The sequence below is a fragment of the Mustela nigripes genome, chromosome 4 (assembly GCF_022355385.1).
Source record: "Mustela nigripes isolate SB6536 chromosome 4, MUSNIG.SB6536, whole genome shotgun sequence".
Classification (NCBI taxonomy): domain Eukaryota; kingdom Metazoa; phylum Chordata; class Mammalia; order Carnivora; family Mustelidae; genus Mustela; species Mustela nigripes.
This window is the reverse complement of record NC_081560.1, coordinates 77,873,004-77,894,515: the sequence shown is the minus strand read 5'-3', so window position 1 is coordinate 77,894,515 and position 21,512 is coordinate 77,873,004. Positions and strand designations below refer to the sequence as shown.

The 21,512-nt window shown below is 37.0% G+C and overlaps 1 protein-coding gene across 2 annotated transcripts in view; it reads right to left on the bottom strand.

Moving 5' to 3' along the window:
- Positions 1–14,380: 14,380 nt before the first annotated feature.
- Positions 14,381–21,512, bottom strand: part of SEMA3D (semaphorin 3D) — a 203,459-nt gene continuing 196,327 nt past the window's right edge. For both annotated transcript variants that reach the window (XM_059396942.1, XM_059396943.1), the window contains exon 18: positions 14,381–18,756. In XM_059396942.1, the coding sequence (XP_059252925.1) occupies positions 18,331–18,756 (426 nt within the window). In that variant the 3' untranslated portion in view covers positions 14,381–18,330. The remainder of the gene's footprint in view (positions 18,757–21,512) is intronic.

Sequence of the window (21,512 nt, the reverse complement as noted above, 5' to 3'; positions counted from 1 at the left end):
TCTTTATGTCCTCACGAACTGAACAGTGCCTGCCAAGTAATTGGAGTTTGACAGTTACAGTTTTAATGAACAATAGATGAACCTAAATTAACACTGTCTTAATTTGCAAGTATGGTATGCTTCAAAATAATAGTAGTAGTTTGTACCCAGGGTGACCAAGCATCCTGGTTTGCTTAGCATTAAGGTTTTTCCACAAGCTAGGACTTGTTCTATGCTAAAACCAGGACAGTCCTAAACATAGAATGGTTTGTCAACGTATTTGTACACAAGAAATTTAAGATAGCGAAGGAAAACTAGAAACCCTCACTGGATCTGAAGGAAGCTAAGCTTTGCTTCTGTAGCCTCCCATGTAACACTTCTGTTCTTAGTTACTTCTTTTCCAGCTCCCCTTCACTAGGGCTCTTCACTCAAGCTACTTCCTACCTCTCCACTTCTTCCCTTTCACTGAAATTATGCCTCTTCCTTGGACATAGAAGTTCAGATGGCAGTGCCCTAGCCAGCTCTCCAATAATCTTTTTCTTCTTTCTGTTCGCTGAAATTCACCTAGCTTATTCTATTTCTTCAGAAATTATACTTGTACCATAATAAATAATGCTGCCATATATTTTAATCCCTGCATACATACATTTGCACGTTATTCATTCAACAAATATTTATGAGGTACTTTGTGTCAAGAATTATTCAAGACCCGATAGACACAGTATGAAAAGAGAGAACAGCCCTCAAAACATTACATACAGACATGCAAACAAATAAATATACAGTTGATTTTCATAATTGGCTGCAGTAATTTTTCATAAAGTCGTTGGTCACTGCAATCATGAAATTACAAATACTAAGCCATTGCTCCCAGAGGAAACATGCAGGGTTAGGTTCCTGTCAGTGCCCAGTACATTTGCATCAACCAATCAATACATAGCTTTGTTTTATGTGTGTTTCTGTTTAAAGATACCTCATTTAAATATGACACTGATTTACTGAACTCAAGACCAATGGAACTGGAACTCATGCTTGTACAAAGATTATTTACATGTCTGCGAATGACTGTTAAGAGTACTGGTTACAAATTAATTTTAGTGACAAGGCACATTCTCAAAACAATCTCAAATGATAATAATCAGTTATAATTCAATAAATGGAGATGTTCTGAGAGAAGAAAATAAAACATATAAGGCTGATGGTTGGATTCAGGGCAGGATTCACCAAGAAACAACTCTTTGATATGAGACCCTATAGATATGTGTTTTCCAGGCTGATACAGAAAATGGGCAGTCTCAATGGAGAGCATAGCATATGTGTGTGCACAAAAGAGAACCTGCATGTAATGTCTGAGCATAAAGAACAGGATAAAGGACTAATAGAAAATGAGCTAGAATGGCAGGAAGGGACCAACTTGGTAGGATTTACTGTAAGATAAAATGTTTGGAGTTTGTGAATCATAAGGACGTACTGGAGAATTATGAGGAAAAGCGGTGGAATTATCGGATTTTCCCGTTAGAGAAACTTCACTGGCATCTCATGAAGGATAGATTGGAGAAGCGTGGCACAAGTCAGGGAAACAGAAAGTGAAACAATTTGGCAATTATTCAGGAGACAAGTGGAGGTACCAATATTAAGGCAAAACTGAGATAATGAGAAGATAAACCTAGAAAATATTTAGGTTCTCTTTTGAGTTAATAAACAATAGTTAACCAAAATAAATGAATGATAGTTGATGTCAAATTTGGGACCAAAATGAAGAGAGAGAAAATTTTGGATGTTGCCATCCACCCAACTAAGGTCACATCTTCAGATTTGCTTCTGTTGCTTTGAGATGAACGGTAAATCCTGAAAGTGATAGCTAACAGAAATTTTGCCCAAAGAGTTTAGGAGAAGAATCTTAGTACAAGATGCCTATTTGAGAATCTTTAGAGTAGAAATGGCAAGTTGAGCTGAATACTTACATTGCATTATATTATGATATCGGTGTTATCCTCAATTTACAGGTGGGCTACAGAAAGGATACATAACCTTCCTCAAGTCAAATAGTTTTCAAAATGTAGAACATGGATTTGAACCAAAAGGTTATGGATTCAGATAATTCAGAGTCTTCCCTGGAGTATGTTATAATTTAAGAACTAGATAAGATAAGAAGCTGAAAAAAGACTTTAAGGAGAATGGCATAGTAGAAGGAAGAACCAAAAGAGACTCATGTAATAGAGGCAAAGATGAAATTAATTTGATGTCAATCATCAGTGCCAGAGGTGGGAGAGAGATCCAATAAGAGAAGAATAAAAAATAGTGTCACCTTTGAGTCACTGGTTATCTTAGCAGAACTCCAATTCTTACTGATTTGGGAAATACGGGAAAAGAGAAGAACTAGATGTAGAAAGTATACTAATTTTACATTTAAACATAAATGTAAAAGAAAAGAGATTGGAAGAGCTATAACCAGAGAATATATTTGAGGAAGAAGTGATGTTGAAAATAGAAAAGAAAAAAAAAAAAAAAAAGAATTGATGTAGTGAGTTCTTGGTGAGGACAGAAATGGATGAGATCCAAGAGTACAAGTGGAGAGGTTACCTTCAACCTCTAAGGTACAGTTAAAGAGATAAGAATAGGTGCAGGTATAATATAGATAAGAGGGAGGTTGAAAAAAATTGGAACTGGTAGAGATTTTTCTTTGAGAAATAAAAGATAAATATATTTTCATTTTATTTTTTTTCAAAGAAGATAAATGGCATTATAAAAAACATGGCAGATGAATGGAAGGAATGGTTCTTTGGTCAGAGGGGAGTTGGTAATACACTTATGCTGTCAAGATGACTGTCAACCACACCTGGAAAGCAGTAGAATCTTGACTAGAACTTAAGTCATTTTGAAAAAAAGGATCAGTGCTAGGAAGATTTCCTAGGGATGTTTCACTTTGGTTATCTTAAAACATAGAGTCCTAATCTTACCGTGATGAAGGAGGGAGGAATGGGGTCTCCAATCATCCACATGGCTTTAGCTCCATTCTTCATCCTTTCTTGCCTTCAACATAATCCCCCCCAACCTCTGTCACCAGGATGTAAGAAATACCATCATTTGCTTTACATATTGGCTTTCATCCCTACTTTCACTAGGATCCCTCTAGCTGAGGATTACTTCTTCCCTTGGAGCAAAATTCTTTGCAGACCATAACTCGACCATAGTTCATATAGTTTTCTCTATCTGTCTAGAATCCCTGATTCAGATGTTTATATGTTACTTCCAAATCAATCTGAGAAACTGAGTGTCACCTTTTGAGCCTTTTTCTTTGCTTTCTTACAGGACTTTCACTCAGCTTCTTATCCAGGTTTTATTTCCTGTTAATTTTCTAGCTGTAATCTCTACTATGATTTAACTTACCAATTCAACCTTACTTTTTCTCTTATCCCAGTCTCCTTGCTCTGTTCATCAGCCTTTACTTCGCTTCTCTTGATTCTCAATGGATCACAATCTCATAACATCTGTTCAGTGTAGACACACTGTGTGTGTATGTAAATGGGTATAATGCACAACAAACATGTACTTGATACCCACTCCACAAGGCATGTGTTCACACCTACCCAGGAAGAGTGTGTATTAAGGCAAATGAGTATATGGTTGAACATCTTTGACAAACTAAACTGTGGAGACACAGCCAGGAAGCATATTATAAAAGTTTTCTTAGGCTAAAAGAAACTATACAAATCATATAGGAGATGATTCCAGGCAGGGCAAGAGATAAATCTCTGTCAGATTCCTAGCATACTGAGATCCTCACTAAAAAAACACACTTTCCCATGTTTTTTCTTCTTTTTCCCTAGCCGGATTAATTTCTTACCTCACATATCTTCAAAGCAGAAATAAAATGATGAGTGAATGCTGCCTATACACACACACATGCATGCACACACACACACATACAGACACACACATTTGAAAAATTTAGATCCTGCTTCTAAAGAGATTATTGTTCTAATGGAATATGTCTGATCCTATTGGTTTAGGGATCTCTGCACTTCAACAATGACATGGAAACTTCCACAGAGGGTTCTGAGGGGAAAGAAAAGATACAGTTTAACAAACCTGTATTGCTTTACTCTTTCTTATAATTTTGGAGGATTATACAGTATATATTAATCCATAATGTGTTCATATAACATATGTTTCTTAAATTAAAAAAATGAATACGATACAATTTAAAATAAAGAATAAAATATTGGTGGAGTACTGCCAGGCTCCCACTCACCAGAAACTTATAAATTGGAATATTACTAATCACTACTCCTTTTACCTTTTACTAATTTTTTTTCTATTTTTTTGCTGCTAATCACTCGAAGTCGTTTCTTTTTTTTTTTTTAAAGATTTTATTTATTTATTTGACAGAGAGAGAGAGAGATCACAAGTAGGCAGAGAGAGAGGGGGAAGCAGGCACCCTGTTGAGCAGAGAGCCTGATGCAGGACCCTGAGACCATGACCTGAGCCGAAGGCAGAGGCTTAACTCACTGAGCCACCTAGGCACTCAATCACTCAAAGTCTTAAGATGTTCTCTGTAGTTCATTGTTTTTATAAATACCCAGAAGAGTAATTGCCTGCAACTTCCTTTTGGAACCTAGTCTTCCTTATGTCATGACTCCTGCACCTTGGTCAGCACAGAACACGTAAATGCTGTTCTGGAGTGAACACAGCCTACTCCTTTTGATAGTGTTACCTTATATATGTCCTGATGATAACCTTGGCTCCCTGGAGAGAAGGGAATCTGTGCCAAGGGAAAAATGGAATTGAGTCCACTAAGCCTCCAGTAGAGGCTGTCTAATATGCCTTCTAAAATGGAGTCCTAAGTCACTTCAGTTCTACAGGTACTATCACTCTTTACCTCTATGCTGAAGAGCAGGTAACTTCTGACCAGGAGATCCTCTCAGTCTTAACAAAGAGCCCTAATTGGAGATTGATCTGATACTCTGGGAACCACAATTGTTTTAGCAGAAAGGCTAATGCTAAAACACAAAAACAACTAAATATCAATGAAAGGGAGGGTTTCAATTTTATAAGTGTGAATGAACAACTAGAATGCTACTAACTGAATTTATGAGCGTAATAATTTAACTTGGTGCATCAACTACCACCCAGTTCATTCCACACCATCTTCTAACTCCATGATTGTGTTTTCTAAGTCTACAGGAATATATGAATTCAGGAAATCAGAGGAATAAGACATCATCTCAGGAGAAAGAGAACAAATCTTTATAATAATTCTTATGTGGCCACATGGAAAGTTACTATGACTATTCTATTTCTGTCATCCAAATTCATCCTAAGTATAATTTCTTGACTGTGATAACTTAATAGGTATAGCTATTCCTAAAACAAAGTTTAAGGGTTGGGCTTGAGAATCAGTGCTACTTTTATCAATATGCAGCTACAAGACAATATAGAATGAGTCAGAGCCTACCAAATGGGGTTCAAATACAGTCTCTGCCCACATGGTGCCTCAGTTTCCTCATCTGTAAAATCGGGATGAAAACAGTACTGTTTTCACAGGAAACTATGGGAATTAAATGTGTTAATATTTCTCAAGCATTTAGAACTGACACAAATTGTGTCTCTACTAGTATGTGTAAAATAAAATAGCATTGGAAAGCTCATTTAATCTCTGGAATTCTGTGTTTTTTCATTAGGAAATAAAAATTCAAGTAGTATTAATTTATTAGGTTGTTAAAAGAATTTCATACAGATTGCATTACATAAACATTAATTCCATAATGATTAGCTATTAATAGAAATAAAACTAAGTCTCCATATAGCAGTAATGAGAACACTTATTACAGACATTCTCAATTTACAAATGGGCCAAGAGTCAGTATTATTATTGTTAAAAACTTAGAATTTAGACTCAAACAGCCTGGATGCAAATCTCGGTTCTGCCCCTTACCAGCTTTATAATATCTGTAATGACATTAGGTCACACATTTATTCTCTGCCCTGTATTAGCTTCTTCTTCTGAAAAATGTGGACAATAATTCCTATGTCTAAGTGTTGCTGTGGGCATTAACTGAGATCATGTCTTCAAAAGAGCTGACACATCAGATGCATGCAATAATGGGTAGGTATTAGTAACTTCCGTTTGTGTTGTGTCCCAACATTTGAAACTCAAATCACATTTTCCTCAGGAAGCTGTATTTCAGATTGTGACCAATATCTTGGGAAAGTCCATGTAAGAATATTTCAGTAAAAAATTAACTAAAATAGGGACGCCTGGATGGCTCAGTGGGTTGAGCCTCTGCCTTCGGCTCAGGTAATGATCCCAGAGTCCTGGGATCAGACCCCCCATTGGGCTCCCTGCTTCCCCCTCTCTCACTGCCTGCCTCTCTGCCTACTTGTGATCTCTGTCTGTCAAATAAATAAATAAAATCTTTTTAAAAATTAACTAAAATAAAAACAATATTAAAGTGGAAACATAGCAATCTAAAAGGAGCCATTAGGAAACCTGGACTATGGCTACCTTCCTAGGTAGGTACCTCCCACTTTTTTTTTTTTTAAGATTTTATTTACCCATTGGACAGACAGTAGTAGCAGACACAAGTAGGCAGAGAGGCATGCAGAGAGAGAGGAAGGGAAGCAGGCTCCCCGCTGAGCAGAGAGCCCGATGTGGGGCTCAATCCCAGGACCCTGGGATCATGACCTGAGCCGAAGGCAGAGGCTTTAACCCACTGAGCCACCCAGGTGCCCCGTACCTCCCACTTTTTATAGGAACATCCACCAGGAGATGTTTCTCCATGGAGAGGCAGATGTTCCCATGGACCAACAGTTCAGTAGCTGCTGTGTTCTGCTGGTCTGCTCAATGCGGCACTCTTTCTCTCCCTTGGTGATCTCAGCTACAGATGTTTGAGCTGATTATAGTTCATAGTTCAAAACATTAGTAGTGCAATTGCTGGGTCCTAAGGCATTCTATTTTCAACATTTTGAGGAACCTCCATGCTGTTTTCCAGAGTAGTTGCACCAGCTTGCATTCCCACCAACAGTGTAGTTGGGTTGCCCTTTCTCTGCATCCTCGCCAGCATCTGTCATTTCCTGACTTGTTAATTTTAGCCATTCTGAAGTGATATCTCATTGTGATTTTGATTTGTATTTCACTGATGCCGAGTGATATGGAGCACTTTTTCATGTGTCTGTTGGCCATCTGGATGTCTTCTTTGCAGAAATGTCTGTTCATGTCCTCTGCCCATTTCTTGATTGGATTATTTGTTCTTTGGGTGTCGAGTTTGCTAAGTTCTTTATAGATTTTGGACACTAGTCCTTTATCTGATATGTCATTTGCAAATATCTTCTCCCATTCTGTCAGTTGTCTTTTGATTTTGTTAACTGTTTCCTTTGCTGTGCAAAAGCTTTTGATCTTGATGAACTCCCAATAGTTCATTTTTGCCCTTGCTTCCTTTGCCTTTCGTGATGTTCCTAGGAAGATGTTGCTGTGGCTGAGGTCGAAGAGGTTGCTGCCTGTGTTCTCCTCAAGATACAAACGTAGTGCTCTGAAGGGGCACATGCACCCTAATGTTTATAGCAGCAATGTCCACAATAGCCAAACTATAGAAAGAACCTAGATGTCCATCAACAGATGAATGGATAAAGAAGATGTGGTATATATATACAATGGAATACTATGCAGCCATCAAAAGAAATGAAATCTTGGGATTTGTGACAACGTGGATGGAACTAGAGCGTATCATGCTTAGCGAAATAAGTCAAATGGAGAAAGACAACTATCATATGATCTCCCTGATATGAGGAAGTGGTGATGCAACATGGGGGCTTAAGGGGGTAGGAGAAGAATAAATGAAACAAGATGGGATTGGGAGGGAGACAAACCATAAGTGACTCTTAATCTCACAAAACAAACAGGGTTGCTGAGGGGAGGGGGGTTGGGAGAAGGGGGGTGGGGTTATGGACATTGGGGAGGGTATGCACTTTGGTGAATGCTGCGAAGTGTGTAAACCTGGCGATTCACAGACCTGTACCCCAGGGATAAAAGGTAAAAAACTAAAAAAAAAAAAAAAAAACCAGCAAAATACCATTATTATCATTGGTTCATGCAAGTGCACTCTCTTTGTTTATTTTGTCCCTGAATCTAAGCTAGTCCATTAAGTTTGCAGAGCTGAAACAAAGGTGTGAATGGATGCCTCAGGCATCAGGCTGGTGACTCACTCTATCTGCCTCCCAAACTTCAAGGGGCCTCCAGCATGTGCATGTGAAAAATTCAGGTCACATCTGTATTCCATCCTCCACTACCACCCTCCTTCTTGGGCCCTAGACATCAAACAGACAAAGACTCTTTCCTTCACCAAACTTCACGTAGGCTCCCCTAAGCCCTCTTCTAGACTTTGATCTGGGGCTTCAGTGTCCATCCTATAGGACCTGCTGTATTGCTCAGTTTCATAAGAATCTTGTCAAGTCAGTTTATCCAGAATCCCCTACCGTCAATATCTGATCACCCTTGATATCCCATTACTTCCTCACCCTTCACCATTCCTAAATGTAATGTGATTACCTTGGCCTGCCTTCCTCAAGAACCCTGTTAAGTTGGTTTAACCAGAATCCCCTCTTTTTTTTTTTTTTTTTTAAGATTTTATTTATTTATTTGACAGAGGGAGATCACAAGTAGGCAGAGAGGCAGGCAGAAAAAGAGAGGAGGAAACAAGCTCCCTGAGAGCCTGATGCGGGACTCAATCCCAGAACCCCGGGATCATGACCTGAGCCAAAGGCAGGGGCTTAACCCACTGAGCCACTCAGGCACCCACCTGAATCCCCTCTTACCCCTGACATTTCCTCTTAATAATTTTCTCCTCACTGACCCTCACTCACCAGCTTGCCCATGTTAAATTTGGGATTGTGCCCAGTTTTGTGGCTTTCTAAAAAATTTCAACAATGGTGTTTTTAACTTAAGATGTGGAATCCTACTAATTCACTCTCACTGACTCCTTGCAATTTATCTATATCCCCCCCACCAGTAAGAGAAGAACAGAGCTCACTTTTATTTCCCTTTGGTCCCCATCACCCCTCACACCATTATAACAATACTAAGAGGGGTGAACTGACACCTTACCCAATTGCCCATGTTGGCAAGAGATACCACAAACCACTTTTCTGTGTTAGTAGCTCTCTTGGTAAGGTACAGTGGAAAACAAAGGAGATTTGTCTAAATCTGTGTGGTATGGAGTTCCTTTTTAGATCCTCAGATGCACATCTATATCATGTAAATCTCAGACAACTCTCTACTTTTACCAAAATAATTACTTTTATATTTTTGTTCCTTAGATCATTTGTATACTTGATATGTAAAATACTGTTGTATAAATACATTGACAAAGAGCTTTAATTTATATTGCATCCAAAAGGGAGGAATGCAGTTTGTTTTTGTTTTTATATAATCACAAAGAAAGCAAATTGCTATAGCTAGGAATGTTTGTTTTTCAGACATAGGAACTTGAAGAACTGATTTCTGCAAATTACATATATCATCCTGTGTTCAAATTAAAATCAAAACTCTCATATGTCGGTATTTCACTTTTAAGATATATAATGCATCTGAAGTAACACATCATAATAGTTCCAAGTGACAGAAATTTACTTTGCTGTTTAAGAGATAAAATGTGTAAATGTAAGCAGTGTACCTAATCCAATAACATTTATAGGGATGAGAATTGATAAACTGTTAAAACTTTGGTTTGCTTTTATTGAGCACTTGGCTTTAAAGATCTAGTAGAATGTTTTCCCAAGATTTCATTTAACACTTATGTGCTCTTACATGTGAATCAAACAGGAAAATGCTATGGCAAAAATAAAATACTATTTACAAAGGATATCTGTCAGAGAAATCTATATTCTTGACTACGCTATGAATTTAAATCATTTAAGTTTTCTTTAAAGACTTCTTTTAAGTCAAAGCTGCTTTTAAGCACAAAGTCCTGTGCTTAAACAAACCATCCATTTTAAATTATATGGACCTTTTTCTATCAGTTTAAATCTTGTAGTTTGTGGCATGGAGTCCACCTGAATCAGGAGGAAAAACCCAACAATACCAGTTTGTAATTGTTGTTTAAAACAGACGAGCATTCAAAATGAAAATAGACCTTCATCAATTTACCAATTTAATTTAAAAAGAAGCACATGGAGCAGGAATTTTTAAAAATGTTTCCATTTGGTGGAATTCTTTTCTTACTAGTTCCTTAAATAAAGAATCACAATAATTTTGAGGGAAACTCTTTTGTTGTTTCACAACACTTGTTTAACTCTTTTGTAGTTGCTAAACACTGCTAGATACTAAGAATAGAGATTTAGTTGTCAAGCAATTTAGCTTCTGGCGAAAAAAAAAGGGCAAATTCATAATTTTGTATGCTTTTTGGTACCTAAGAAATATCTCATTAAAGTACAGAAAAATTAGTGATAACTTACATCAGGATACACACTAATTTAAGCTCCAAGTTGACCACCCACTTCTGCTTATGTTCACTGCATGCCTTATCACACCTGCTTCTGTCACCCGTGTCAATGACCACAGAATAATTCTAGCTTTCATTTCTCCTGAGCACCAAGTCCGTATATCAGACTGCTTACCAGACACTGTTCAAATCATTCCCAACTCAGTATTTAACGTTGAAACCATGACCTCCCACCCTCCCCTTTTCAGTAATCCTCCCTATCAGTGATGGATACGTTCCAAGACCACCAGTGGACACCTGAACATGCAGATATTACTGAATCCCACATACACCATGATTTTCTTTTCTATTACATATATACCTATGACAAAATGTAATTTACAAATTAGGTACAGTAAGAGATCCATAGCAATAATTAATAATAAAAGAGTAATTATAAAAATACACTGTCATGAAAGTTAAACGAATGTGTTCTCTCTCAAAATACCCGATTGGACCGTACTCACCCTTCTTGCAATGATGTGAGATGGTAGAATGCCTTCGGGAGGAGATGAAGTGAGGCCAATGACGGATGCAGACACTGTGACGTAGCATTTGGCTATGAGTTACCTGCCGGTTGGTGAGTGGAAGGATCATCTGCTTCCAGGTCATGGTTGATCAGGGAAAATGAAGCTGCCCATAAGGGGGGGGGGGCAGCTGTATTTACCTTTTATTTTTTAACTGTCATATATCCAGTTGCAAAACATGGAAATTGAGAAGTCATTTTTCATTTTATATTTATTTCTCATATGCAGTTTATTTTTTTACCATCAGATGAGGTTTTTTAAAAATTAACATACAATGCTCTATTTATTTCAGGGGTACAGTTCTGTGAATCATCAGTCTTACATGATTCACTGCATCTAATATGCAAATTTGATGAAAATCTTTTTCTGTCAATTTTTTGCTTAAAAATACCGAAATGTCCCCCTCTGTCTATAAGATTAAGTCTCTATCTAATCTGAATCATACAGTTCCTAATAATCAGACCCTTGGCTTCTTGTCCAGCTTTCTATGATTTTCCCATAGGAGTAAGTTATGTTAATTCTCATTCAAAACTGCCTGTGGCCACTGAAACCCGAGATCGCTTCCAAATGTCAACAACGCAAATTACAACAGGTGATTCTATGTTTTTGTTTATTTGTTTTTCAATAGCAAAAATGACCTGTATGGAAGAGCTACAATTATAATACAATTCAGTAATTGAAGATAATTGCTCATACTAGTTTCATTATATTAAAAGCTTAGAGGGATGTGGCCCGTTAAATAATCCTTTTCCTGATTCTAAACGATAACTTCCCATCTCATGAATTGGTTTCATTTGCTTCTTTGCTAGGTTTATGTACTTAAATTAAGACTCTCTGAATATGCCCCCTCCGCATATTCCTGCAATACATATTGAAACACACTAGCTCCTCCCTGACAGGACCCAAGAAAATTGAGAATTTGTAAAAGGCGAGAAATGTCGGGCTGCCTTTTGGCCCTTCTCTATACATAAACAAAACATAATAGTAAATTAAAAGGGCAAATTATATTGATATAAAATCTTTCCTACACAAAGTAATGATTTGTGGGACCATTTAAAGACATTTTGCAAATTGTAAGTATTTCTCTTCCTTCTTCAGTTACCTAAAGAGTATAAGTCAGTTTATAATTTTGATATGTAAGCCAGAAAGAAGAAACTCTATATTTTAAACATCAACCTTGAACAGTGTTCAATCCAAGAAAGGCCAACTCAGCTGTTTGGAGTCTTTTTGGCATATTAAGCACGAAAGTTCAATATCCCAGATGCCTTAGGCATTTCCATAACAATAAGGTGTTACTTTGAAAACTCAACATTATCCCAGGGTCCCTGAGGCCAACCAAACTCTTAGCTGTCATGTTTAAAAAAAAAAAAAAAAAATCAGAGTGTCCGGAAAAGTCCATAATGTAAGAGTAAATGGAACTGGAGGGCTGCGTCTATTACAACGGTTGAGTACCTAGTATTTCTATACACTATTCTCTCTTTTCCTCATCCTTTCGAATTTACAATAGAGTAATTTGTTCTGAGACTTAGAGCCTTAATTTGTGTTCTACTGTGAAATACCTGAAGCACACAGAACTGTAAGAGAACGATATATTGAAATGGTAATTGAATGCCCAACTTTGTCAACTATTAACATTTAAATATACTAGTTCCTACAAATATATGCAATATAATATAAATACAACATTGGGTTTAGATATTTTTTTAAGAAAATAAAACCGAATTAAAACAATGGTATCTCCCTATATTCTCTTGTTTCTTGAGGAAAATTTATTTGAATTTGGTGCTTAACTTTTCCAGAGTGTTTTTTTATATATTTACTACTTACATATGAATGTATGTATCCATAAGCAGTATCATTTGCTTCTTTAAACTTGATATGCCCAGTATTATTCTGTTTGCATTCCTACACTCCTTGATTGTACTCATTTGACATTGTTTCTGAAATTTTCTATGTTGATCCTGCAGATCTTTTTTTTTTCTCATGTAAGCTTCTGTATCCATTTAGCAACTATACTTCCAATTCATCCATTCTCCTTTTGTAGAACACACAGATTGTTCTCTTTTTTCTATTATAATTAATCCTACAATAACTATTTTTGAAAATGTCTATTTTTGAAGGTTCTCAGGGGTATGCACTTAATTGTGAAAAGCTGATTCTTGGAATATATACATTTTAAACTTCATTGGGTGTGCCAAATTAGTCTCCAAGATGTATGTTTGTACCAATATACACACAAAGGAAATGTATATGATCTTCTGAAAGAAACAGTAAAGTAATTTGCGGCTTCATCTTCCTGATGCAAGACTTCCATGGGCTAGAAAAACTGTTCACGTAGGTAACAAGTTGTGTGGTTACAGATGATTTAATTCTCAACTTAAATATTAAACTCTTGTTTCTTTCATCTTGAGAATTACTCATGGACTTTTCTACATTCAAACAAATACAATTGGAATTTTCTCCATTATTAATATTGTGTTGTGTTTTATTTACACTAACGACTTGGACATGATCCTAGTAAGATTCTACTAAAAGTGCCCCTTATAAAAGTATTTTTTTTCTTGTAAAGATTATATGTTATTTTAAACTCTCAGGTTTAGAGATTGCCAGAGCAGCCGCAAAATCTGACATATTTTTGTACAGTATCCCTACAAGCTATTTCATAACCAGGTTTGGGGGGTATATATTACCTATTACAAATACAAAATTTCCTTCACAAAATGTACCAAATTGGCAAGAAACATAGTTTTCTCTAAAAGAAATTTCTTTCTAAAGCAAAAACAAAAACAAAAACCTCACTAACTCCTTTAATAAATTATACTCATATAGCTACACATATAGAGGAGTACTTTCAAATCTCATAAGATGATCATTGGAAATCTTAAAAGTAGTTACTTGTGGGGGTGCCTGGGTGGCTCAGTCGTTAAGCAGCTGCCTTTGGCTCAGGTCATGATCCCAGGGTCATGGAATTGAGCCCCGCATTGAGCTCCCTGTTCCTGGCTCCTGCTTCTCCCCTTCCTTCTCCTCCTCCCACTTCCCCCTTCCCCTGCTTGTATTCCCTCTCTCCCTGTGTCTTTCTCTATCAAATAAGTACATAAAATCTTAAAAAAAAAAAATAAAAAGTTGTTACTTGTGATGGTAATGTTTATGTCAGTCTGCCAAAGTCTAAATTTAGATCACAGTAAAGTGTAGCTATATAACTACATTGATTGGGGAGAGACATATATACCTTTCTTTCATAAGAGAAATTACTGCATACTTATGGTGAAAAACATATTTACTGAAGTTTACCAGGAGATTTTTTCTTAGGTAATGGATTTAGTGCAATTCCATGTCAAAAATCCGGTTACCATATTTAAGGTTTCAAAACAAAACTTGCACACACACGTTGCAACATTCTGTTTATAACCATAGAACATTAATGTTTGTGTTTTATTATAATACAACCAAAATATACATTTGACAATTTTCAATTATTTTAGATTACAAGACTACATTTCTTTTAAAATAGCAAAACTGTAATTTGAAATTGATTGGTAGCCACTTACAATATTAGAATTAAATTACATGATTAACTGATAGATTATTGCCCTTCCCCCAAAAAAACATCTATCTCAAACTTACCATAAATACTTTACACTACAAAATATTTAAATGAGAGGTATAAGTCATGTGCATGTTCCTGTCTTTGCACTGTCACTATGTAGAATGCTGGAATTTTAGATCTTATTTTTTAACCTCACATGTAAGCCAAGTTATTTAAAGATTTTGGTTATTTCCTGTGAGAAAAGTATATCTTTCTATAAAAACACTTGAAATATCTTTTTTTCTAAACTGTCTATTCTCAATAAGGCTAATCAATTTTCCAACATGTTGTCCAAGACAAATGTAACATTCTAAAGAGAAGCTGTTTCAGTTTTAATTTTTCTTTGTATTTATGATATATATGAAATATAGCTTATACTTAAGTTTAAAATAATCAGTGTTTAATTAATGCTATTGTGCAACTTCATGTTTTGTGGCCATCTGGATAATAGAAACTTGTCTTTGGAAGCTTAATTTTGATAATGTTGAAAAACAGGCACTGGCCCCTGAAAACTTGTTTTTCAATCGAGTATACAATTCAGCAGGAACAAAACTTAATAGCATAAAGGAACTGAAATATAGACCAAAGGCAGAATTCAATAGTAAGACCATTTTGTAGGCAGCATATTGTAAATGAGCATCAGTTAGCCAACAGATTGAAGAGATCTGGTGTAGACTGCAGTTCTTCTACTGTTGTAGCTTTTGCAAATTTCTGAATTTCTTTGTGACTATTTTTCCATCTCTTAAGTAATTTGGTTGGTTTTCAGAAATGTTTATTCAGTAATATGAATGTAGTGTGTTGAGCTCTTTGGAGGAAAAAAAGGATCTACATAAATTAATTACTTATACTCTTCGTTTCTAAGCAAACTCTTAAAATTCCCAATAAATTGAATGTAAATGTATGCAGAAAGGCAGGATTCCATTTAGCAGCATAAATAGCTGGAATGAAATGCAGGAGAGAATATGCAAGTTAAAGACGTATGTATTCAAAACAGGGGAGAAAAATATGAAACCAAGACTAAGCAGACATTTTAAGACTTCTCCATAGATAGCCCATTTCTTAAACATATCTAAAACTACTAACTATAATTTCATTTTTCATTATTTCAAGGAAAATTTGGTAAAACCTTCAGTGGTGAGGAAGTATATATTGTATCTCATCTCTAGACTTAATATATTCATACTGTCCATCGAAGTGTTCTAGTCAGTTAAAGGTTAAAAAATTAAGTGTAGCTTAGATGTCCTCTGTCTTTATAAATACACATAAACCTTTGCCCATATGTTTTTTTTATTCTATGACATTTTGTTTACCCAATATTTACAATATTTCAAATATATTTTAAGCAATTATCATAAATTACTGTTTTAGATCCAAAGCAGCCAAAATATTAGCTGTAAAGTAAAAGAGGTTACCCAAATTGTATCTAAATAATTAAGATCAGAAAAAAGTAATTAAAAATGGCTTGAGCATTCATATTTTGATGAAAACCAAATTTATTACATAGGTCAATCCTAACATTTGAGCTTCATGTAATTTTCCCAAAGTCACCTATACTTTGATCATGACTGTCTGATATACAAATCTTAGGAAATCTTAAAAAATGAAACATGTTCCCATTTATTTGCTTTGAGCTTGCCACAAGTTCCTGGGACTTTTAAACCCAGCAGATCAGGAATCACAAACACTTTCCTTGTGATACACAATGTGCAGCCTGATTCTCCCCCCCAAACCCCACAGCTATTGTTCCGCATTACTTTTTAAAGAGTGATTGTTTCTGGTTCACTTTGAAAAACAAAACAAAACTTTAAGGTTTCCATCTAGTGAAACATCCACAAATATTCACGGGTATCATTTCAAAAGGGGTCCCTGAATTCGTACAGCCGTGTGATTACTCTGAGATAGGTAAGCAAGGCAAAGGAAGTGAATGTAAGACTGAATGTTCCGAACATAACGGCAGCCACAGACATGATACTGAAATTCTCAGAAGGCACCCTCTAACCACACAGGTTCTCACAGGCTCTTCTTTCAAGACACGCAGAATGCATGTGAGACGAGCAATGTCTGCTATTTAGTTTTCTGAAAGGCTGCCTTCCATGTGAGGAAGTGACTAATTTTTCATTTCACACTAAAAAGGGCGTGAAGAGGCAAAACAGAAGAAGGCAAAGGGTTCGTGGTCCAAGAAGGAAAGGTGAGTTCTGCTCCAACAGGCAGGAAACATACCATACGTCCGCAGAGAGGGAGAGTCAAATTGGAAACATTTGAAAGTGCGAACAAAATGTGAAGAATGTTTATGTTAATGCTGTGAGTTTGGTTTCCTTACATGCATTAGGCTTATTTATTATTAAATTACTAAAACAAGGCTATTTGAATTACAGCATACAATCTCGGAAATGCAAAAAGATTGTGTGAAGAAAAGATGTCAAAGAGTTAATTTAACCCTTTCCGTTGTCAACATGTTTGCATTTGTTCTATTACTCAACAAATACATATCCCCGCTCCCCATCACCGTTGTCTACCTATTTCTATCTCTCTCTATATGTATATATTGTTCTTTTCCTAGTCACTCAAATAAAATCCAATAATCCAATATTCAGGAGGGAATAAAGGCAGTAAATGGAAATAATTTACAGAGTATAATGAGATTTTAGAAAATGAGAGAGGAAGTACTACTGAAATCCCATTGGTTGTAAATAAATTTGTGTTCATTCTTCTCATGATCTAGAAAATTTACTTTTCCTCAGACTTTCACTAGCAGTTTGTTATAAGGTGGAGTTTTTTTAACAGATGGATTTCAAACTGGCAGCTATTTACACTCTAGTGAATAAAGTTACATAACATTTTGCCCAGTTTATTTGTGATTGTTCTTCCTTTTTATGAGGATATGAATTTCCCCCTAAGCTAGAATTTATCACTGTCCTTTCTGTCTCTTAACAAATCCCATCTGCAGGCCTTTCCATTAGGATGCAGGATACATCATGGTGTTTCCCTTATTAAAATGTTTTCCCGTCACTTATTAAAATATTTATGAAGGGCTCCATCCCCGGAAGCTCAGTATACATTCCAAAAAGACATAACGGAGCAACAGCTCCTTTCTGTGAACTTGTTAACTCTTGACAAGTCACAAGGAGCCCTGGGAGGAACATTTATATCCTTCAGTAATTCACACTGCTGTACACCGAATGTAACCTCTGTGGTCTGAAATAACGCACCTCTCCAAATTCCTGGACCCTGCACCAAGAGTGAAAGTTCCTGCTGATAGCGTGAGCTGTACGAATTTGTGTCTTCCCTCCAACTCCAACCACAGGGTAGCCAGTTCTAGAGTGGAATGATGTATCTGTTCCTAAGAACGCATATACAGCACAACGGCATGGTCAAGTCCATGCTTAATGGCCATACAAGGGAAATAGAGCCCCTTATCATAATACCAAATTTGAGGCTCACTCCGCTCAGTGATTTACATCACATAATAAATTCAAAAACTCGGCACAGCAAACATTTACAACTGTGAAGCCCCCATTTTGAGGATAATTCTGATACTTTGCAGGTACGTGTTTAGTTCTTGGAAAACTGGTTCAGAAGAATTATTTGCCCTTACTAGGCCATATTCGCCATATATAGTCTTATTCAGATCATTGTTCTCGTGTGCTTTGCCTTAGCAAAACTCCATGGAAAGCTCTTATGAGTTAGTGTACAGGGTGCACAAAACAGAAGGCGGTATTTTTGCAGGTAAAGAATTCTTTTCTTTAAATTAAAAAGACAACTACGTGTCCACGGCTCTAGGAAGCCCATCCAGGTCTCTGTGATGTCTTCGATTCCGTTTCTTCTTCATTTCCTGCACGTGCTTCCACTTCGGGCCGCCCTTGTTTCGCTGTCTTCGCTTCTCCCGGTGCCACATCTGTTCGCAGTACTGGTCGAGGCTGAAGTTCGGGCTGCTGAGGATTTGGATGTAGTCTTTGTACCTCAGCCGGGACTCAGCCAGCAGATCCTTGACCTGCCCCTCCTCGTGCTCTGCCCTCTGGGTATTTTCCATCTGTTCGTTCTCAATGACATTCAAAGTCAGCTTCACTATGGTGTGGATAAAAGTGTGTTCCTGGGCTCTGCAGTAATACATTCCAGAGTCCTTCTTCTGCAGACTTCGAATCAGTAGCCCATATTCTGTTTTGATGATCCTTTCATCAGGTTTCAACTGCAGAATTGGAAAAATGTAGGTAATAAATGGAAAACAGAGAGGGCTAGGAGCAAATGAACAGAGGCAAACCTAGTTTTACTTAGTTGAACCTAAGAGATCTAACCCCATCTCTGTCATCGAGCGCAATATTATCAGCCATAGTTGAGAATTTAAAAAATTCCATTAAAGTAACAGCCCTCAAAGATGCATGTTTGCCTCTCATTATTATCTAACTAAACCTCTGAATATAGTTAGTTTTCTGCCAGTCTACAGATAGGAATGAAAAGCTATAAAAACCAATGAAGTAAAACTGGAAACTATCAACTAACCATCTTTATAGAGATTTTAGATACCAAGTGGTATATTAAGAACACCAATCGGTATTTAAATTCCAGAGCTAGAGCCAGACATTGACAGCCTTTGTGCAGAAAAAGAGCGTTTAGGGCATGCTACCACCTGTAATGGAGAAATAGAACAATGGGTGCAAAAGGAATTTACTCTGTTTCCTGGATATCACCCAATAAGCGAGCTGAATAGCATATGGAGACTCTTAAGTGGTGACTTGTTAACAGTCTAATGGAAAAGCATGGATATAGCTTTTTGGGTTTTGGAGCTGTAACTGAGAATGACCCTAGTTCGAAGGTTAGCAACATTTAAAGCTGAATTTCCCTTTTTACTATGGACCGCATTTTGATACCGTGTGTACATGTGATACTTGAGATGATGTCATTTGTGGAAATATTTGCCATACCTCGGTATACTATAACACAGTAATGTGATTTTAAGTGTGAGAAAACTCAATGAACAAAAAGAACCTCTCCTGGAATGGGATGCTCTTTGCCCTTCGAAGCCAGAGTCCTGAAAGACAGCTCAAACATTTGAGCTTGACTGGCCCATGGGCTGGTGTGAAGAGCAAACCTACCTTCCTTAAGCCTAGAGGCCTCTTTAACCACACCAGAGCCCTGTTTCATGTGGAATTTTGTTGAGGGTCTCGGTGTTAAGTAGAATAACAACAACAACAACAAAGAAGTCGGGAAGATTTCCCAGTTTACACATCTGCCCTGTACTGTAGGCTTTCAGTTGACGGAAATTGAGGTAGAAAGACAGCTAAATTAAATTTATTCACAGTGGGTGGACTCAACTCCGCATCTTTTGTGAAAAATATGTAGGAAAAAGTCCCTCCTATTCTGGAAATATGAGAAAAGGAAAAGAAATATCTCTGGCTACTGGCCCAATTAACTAACAAGTATACCAACCACCCTCCATGCCAGAGAAATGCAGCTGGTGGGGTACCACTGGAGGCCAAAGGCAGGTCATGGCCCAGATCCTTGGTTCCTGAGGCTGAATGGTCTCCAGCCTAACCACCTTCCAGGCTGCATCCACACCTTCAGGATTTTGTTCATTTGTTTGTTTCCCTTAACTTTCCCCATTTGGTGATTTGGGTGTATACTATTTATTTTAAGAATGGATTTATTCTAAAGGCCCAAGCATTTTAAAATGCGACCGTAATACACATTAATGTTGAATTCACTTACATTCTCAGAGATTTGGGGAGCCTCGTGCCTAAATTAAATGTGAACTTGAATTGGGAGGACTCTCAAGGACCAGTCCTCAACAGAGATAACAAACTCACATTTAACACACTACATGTACCTTTTCCTTCAAATGATTTTATTGTAGGCATTATTCTGTAAATTTTAAATACATCTTAGATCACAAAACGCTGACTCCATCGCGAAGGATCTGGTCCTTATCTGCGCACTCTGCTTCCCGTGATTACTCATTTATATTCCCCGACTGGTCCTTCCATTTATCAAGTTGGCGACATAGCATATGGTGCATTGGGGGGTTAAAAGTAAAGCTCTTTGAAGGTGAAAGTGTGAAGCATTATTAGGAACATTATAGACCCCTGCCAGTGTTGCGGGAGAGTGGCAGAGCTGAGAGGTGACGTTCTAAAGCCTTTATTTGTGTAATTCTCCTCATAGAAAATGGCCCGTGGTTATGAGCATGACAGTCAAAGTGGGTGACTTCAGTTCCATGTCATCTCTTCATCTCTAGATTCCCTTTTTGTAACTGGGACACTTGCTAACGCTTAAACTGCACTTCATGTGGCTTTGAGAGATTGTCATAGCTCTGACTCACGACTTTTTATTGTTCTCTTTAATCTCCTGACAGGAAGAAATTATGACTTTGATTTCACACACATTATGTAACACTTCATCATTATCCTTGCTATTCTCTTTCTGTATCCTGTTTGTCCGGCTCCCCTTCCCTCCTTTCTAGGCCATGTCCGTGGCTACAGGACTCCATGTTTCATAAACACCTGGCATCTCCTTACTCCCGTGTGGTCCCTTCCTTTTCCTTTCTTCCGTGGAACGCTTGGTTTTCCTTTCTTTCTTTCCTTTTTTTTTTTTTTTTGGACCCATAGATATAAAACTTGCTTTAATAAATTTCTTTCTGGATCTATTGTTTATTAGATTATTTCAGTGTTTTTTATTTTTTTTTTCCCTACCCGAATCTTCAAAAATAGGCGTTGATTGAAATCCTATCTCTAATAAAATACAGTTGGGATTGATATATTTTCCTAGGATTTTTTTTTTTTTTTTTTTTTTTTTTTTTTGCGATCTAGAGACAGGAATCTGTGCCACCGCAACGAAGCGGCTGGTTCACGTTGGCCTACTTTACATTCCCATTCTCTGTGCCGCTTTCATTCCCTGCTGGAAGAGGATACATTCCGCAGACTGTATCTCGACAGTGAGATATCAGCACAGTCC